General features: G+C 39.9%; 1 protein-coding gene across 4 annotated transcripts in view; it reads left to right on the forward strand.

Moving 5' to 3' along the window:
• EDRF1 (erythroid differentiation regulatory factor 1) overlaps positions 1–4,060 on the forward strand; it is a 31,061-nt gene extending 27,001 nt beyond the window's left edge. For all 4 annotated transcript variants that reach the window (XM_035138635.2, XM_035138632.2, XM_035138633.2 and 1 more), the window contains one exon: positions 2,207–4,060. In XM_035138635.2, coding sequence (XP_034994526.2) covers positions 2,207–2,378 — 172 coding nt within the window. In that variant the 3' untranslated portion in view covers positions 2,379–4,060. The remainder of the gene's footprint in view (positions 1–2,206) is intronic.
• The last annotated feature ends 79 nt before the right edge of the window (positions 4,061–4,139 follow it).

Below are 4,139 nucleotides of genomic sequence, written 5' to 3' on the forward strand. Positions count from 1 at the left end.
ATTTTATTATCTTCAATCTCCCTCAGTGGGTATGATGTCATAGTCCTGCCTTTTTATAAATACGAATGAGTTTTTAGATCTTACTCTGTTTTAGTTTTATGTTTGTTTATGCTATCTTTTTGTCACTTTGAGTTAATTTTTCTAAAAAAATCAACTAATTAAAGTTCAATAAGTAATGATAAATGATGCTGTTGTATAGTACCTCTATATATCAACAAGAACAAGGGCCACTGTAGTAATATAGCTGCCAGAGACTGCTGCTGCCTGGAACTGTGGTTGGATCTGAGTGTGTGGTCACCACTTGTGGCTATGTGTCGGACGCGGGTGGCACTGTGGTCTAAACCACTGAGCCTCTTGGGCTTGCCGATCGGAAGGCCAGTGGTTCGAATCCCTGCGACGGGGTCAGCTCCCGTTGCTCTGTCCCAGCTTCTGCTAACCTAGCAGTTCGAAAGCATGCCAGTGCAAGTAGATAAATAGGTACCGCTCCGGCGGGAAAGTAAACGGCGTTTCTGTGTGCTCTGGCATTCGTCACGGTCCTCTGTGTGCCAGTGGCGGTTTAGTCATGCTGGCCACACGACCCAGAAAACTGTCTGTGGACAAACACCGCCTCGGCCTGAAAGCGAGATGAGCACTGCAACCCCATAGTCGCCTTTGACTGGACTTAACTGTCCAGGGGTCCTTTACCTTTTTCCTGTGTGTCGGTGCTGGAATATTACCAGCTAGTAATACCGTGGCCTCGTAGGATTGAGTTGTTAGGCATTTTGTAGGGGAATCAACTTAATATTGAATGTGGTGATCCAGTTCACACATGCACACAATGACTCAGGAGTTACTGGTTTGCAGCTGAATGTATGAACAGACACCGTTTAAAGCATAATTCTAAAGTTGTGTGTGTGGTTGTGTGCTCCTTCACAGTTGAATCGCAAAGTCACAATGTGATCACTACAGAATGTTTTTGGTCAGTTCATAAAAGAGAGGCATCCCTAATAGAAAAGAGGACACGAAGGGAAGTAGAACAGAATTGCTATAAAGGACAAAGCACATTGGTATATATAGTCACTGTGCTGTTGTATGTGTGCTCAGAAAGTTAAATTGCCTTAGAGAGCTAAGGTCACTTTCAACTCCATTGTGAGGCTTCTAATGGACCCTTTGAGTTAATAATTCTGTAGTGAAAGATCAGGGGTGTAAAGAGGTAAGCCTTGTCAGACATTTGATTGTGTTTTCTCCCCTGCTGCTAAATGTTTGCAACACCTGAAGCTTTTAACTATGAGAATGTAGCTGCAGACAAATTGGGGTGGGTGGGTGGGTGGGGAGAGTGGTATCTCCAGAATGGGATGTTTAACTAGGAGGCTTAGATATTGGGAACTACTAACCAGCTTTATGTATCACTTGGAATGCATATGCACCATCTGTGGAATATCAATGCATAAACCGTCTATAATAGAGCAATGCATGGATAAAATAGCTGCTCTCTCAATTATAAAATAACTGTGCTGTTTGGTAATGAAACCGTTTTAAAACATTTATTAAATGAAATGCTTAATTCTGGATATTCTAATAGAATTAATTGGAATTTTAAGGTACCACTGTAGTTGAAAAAGAAGTTGCTATCAAAAGAGAATGGAATAAACAGAAAGATTCAACCTTGACAAAAGTGAGATTCCATTATCACTCGGAAAGTGCAAGTGTTGCACACTTTTGAGTTGCACTGATGAGAACATGAAAAACAGGATGAATGTTATTTGCTCTAGGTGGCAAGGAGGGAAGTAGGGATGAATTGTGGTCCTGCTGACTCCCAAGGGTTACTGCTCAGCTAAATTCCCCTCTATTTGCTCACAGTACAGGATCTTCCCTTGCACTTAAACCTACTTTCCTATGATAGAGGTAAGGGAAAGAATATGCTAATATGTGTCTGCATGATTAAGGAGGATGTGGTAGTGGTAAAAGTCTAAAAGTGGATAGGTTTTGATCCAACATACTGCAAGCAGAGTTCTGCCACCCCAAAGAAAGCTGCTCCTAGGGTAAAGGATGTGACACAAGAGGCTTCTTTTGGCAGGGGGAATATGTGTAAATCAGGGGATCTTCTCTTTGCACAAATAAAAGTGGATCTCACACACATTATTGTTCTGTTGAAGCCAAGTCATTATCTGCAGACTTTGTTTATGCATCAAATACTAGATTAACCTAGTTCCCCCCTTTCTTCCAGAGGTAACAGTGAAGAAGAAGAAATTCTTAAGACCAATAAGAATGTTTATTCACTTCTCTTGCGATCAGCAGCAAATAAAAACCTGACTCTGCTAGAAAGAACGGAAGTTGTTTTAAACTTATTGGAAAAGCTGACTCGGGATAATGAAGGCAATAATCTGGGAATTCAGTGACCCACCTTAATGCTTGTACATGTTGCAACCATTGAATCAGTGCCTTGCTCAAAAAGGGATTTGTGGTTCTCTTCCATAGATTGCCTGCTTTATTTATATTGTTCCATATTTATAAGATTGTACAGTTGGAAAATAAAACTATTGTTACTCTTTGAATGCTGTTTTGAATTAGCAAATATTTTTGTTTTTACACTTCTGGGTTTGTTTTTAAATGCTCAAATAGAAATGTACAGTTAGTTTATTTAATCTGAACTGCAATGGGCTTTGTATTGTTGCAAAGCAGAATGGTTTTGCTAACACCTACTCAGTTTCACCAGGGGTGGGGAACATGGGCCCCTACAGCTGTTGTTGAACTCCCAACCATCAGCATTCGTGACCACTGGCTGCATTGGCTGGGCCTGATGGGAACTGGAGTCCTGTCACATCTCAAAGGCCACAGATTCCCCACCCTTGTGTTACAGCAAAAGTCCCCTTTGCTATTTCTTTCCTCTATGCATTCTCTGCTAAGCAAAACGTCCGTGAAAAGCACGTGCCAGCAGTATTAATTAAAACCATAACATTACAATTACAGATTCCTGCAAAAATGTGCCTTTTGCACTTCAATGCAATCACTTAAAATAGACATTACTCTGAGAAATGCAATGGGCTTGTTTGTACCTCACTGTCACTTTTTCAGAAATGTGAATAAACAGTTGTATATTGAAGAAATGTTATTAAAATTTTATCCCACTGGTCAGCATTTAATTTCTGTTGTCTCATTTTCCTCCCAGAAAACCTCAAAGGTATCGGTGCATACAAAGGTTGCTGTGTTGGTTCTTTTGTAGAGGTTTGTAACACCATCAGGGAACACAAGTTTCTTTTAAAAAGAAATACTGTTCCTGCATTGCACAGTAATATCATTCTGCAAATGGCTACCATTTTGCCTAACCTAATATTCAGAGTAACTTGAAAGATTGCTCATTCTTACTTTTCCACAGAATCACTTTCTGTTGCCTGGTTTGTCTTCTCTTGTGTATGAGGTTATATTATCCTGTATTATTTATGCATCATATGCAGTGTTCAAAATTGTGACCCTATGATGTCTTTGCATGTTCTAATTGGGTCCAGATACTCACTGCATGATATGAATGAGCTACCAACCAATAGTTCTCTCATCTTATTCTGAGTCATTTTGACTCATTGGCTTGGATCCTAACTTTTATTTTGCTCTTGGGGTTTGGGGAACCCTTGAGCGGTGTGGAAAGCTGCAGGCAGCCAAGGGAACATGGTTTCTTCTATAAAGGCTACACTATGATGGTTATTAGCAACCTGATTCTGTAAACATTTTCTACATAGTAGCTATATAGATATTTCAGTGAATTATGTTTTAAATTTGCAGCTTCAAAAAGATAGTCCTTATCTGGACCACCTGGAGATGCTCAGGATATAATTAGATCCAATAAGTTGTTCCAAGCTCAGATTTCATGGCTCTTACTTTCTTGGGTTCATATACCAATAATTTAGGAACTTTCACCGCTGTAAGTAAACCAATTTTTACTGTCTGTGCAACCTTTTTGACTACTGTATGGAAAAGCACATGAACCTGACCCTTGGAGAGTTTGTAAGTAAACCATTTTTAACTTAACCAAATGTGTGTCTTTTCTATGCTAGGGGAAGAGGGAAGTTTTGAAACTCACAAGGACGTATTTTAAATGTCTAGCAGCCTGTATTTCCACACTTTAATTTTCTGCATATAACCTGCTGGAGTTTTTGCCCCAAACC

The sequence above is a fragment of the Zootoca vivipara genome, chromosome 5, assembly GCF_963506605.1.
Source record: "Zootoca vivipara chromosome 5, rZooViv1.1, whole genome shotgun sequence".
In the NCBI taxonomy this organism is placed as follows: domain Eukaryota; kingdom Metazoa; phylum Chordata; class Lepidosauria; order Squamata; family Lacertidae; genus Zootoca; species Zootoca vivipara.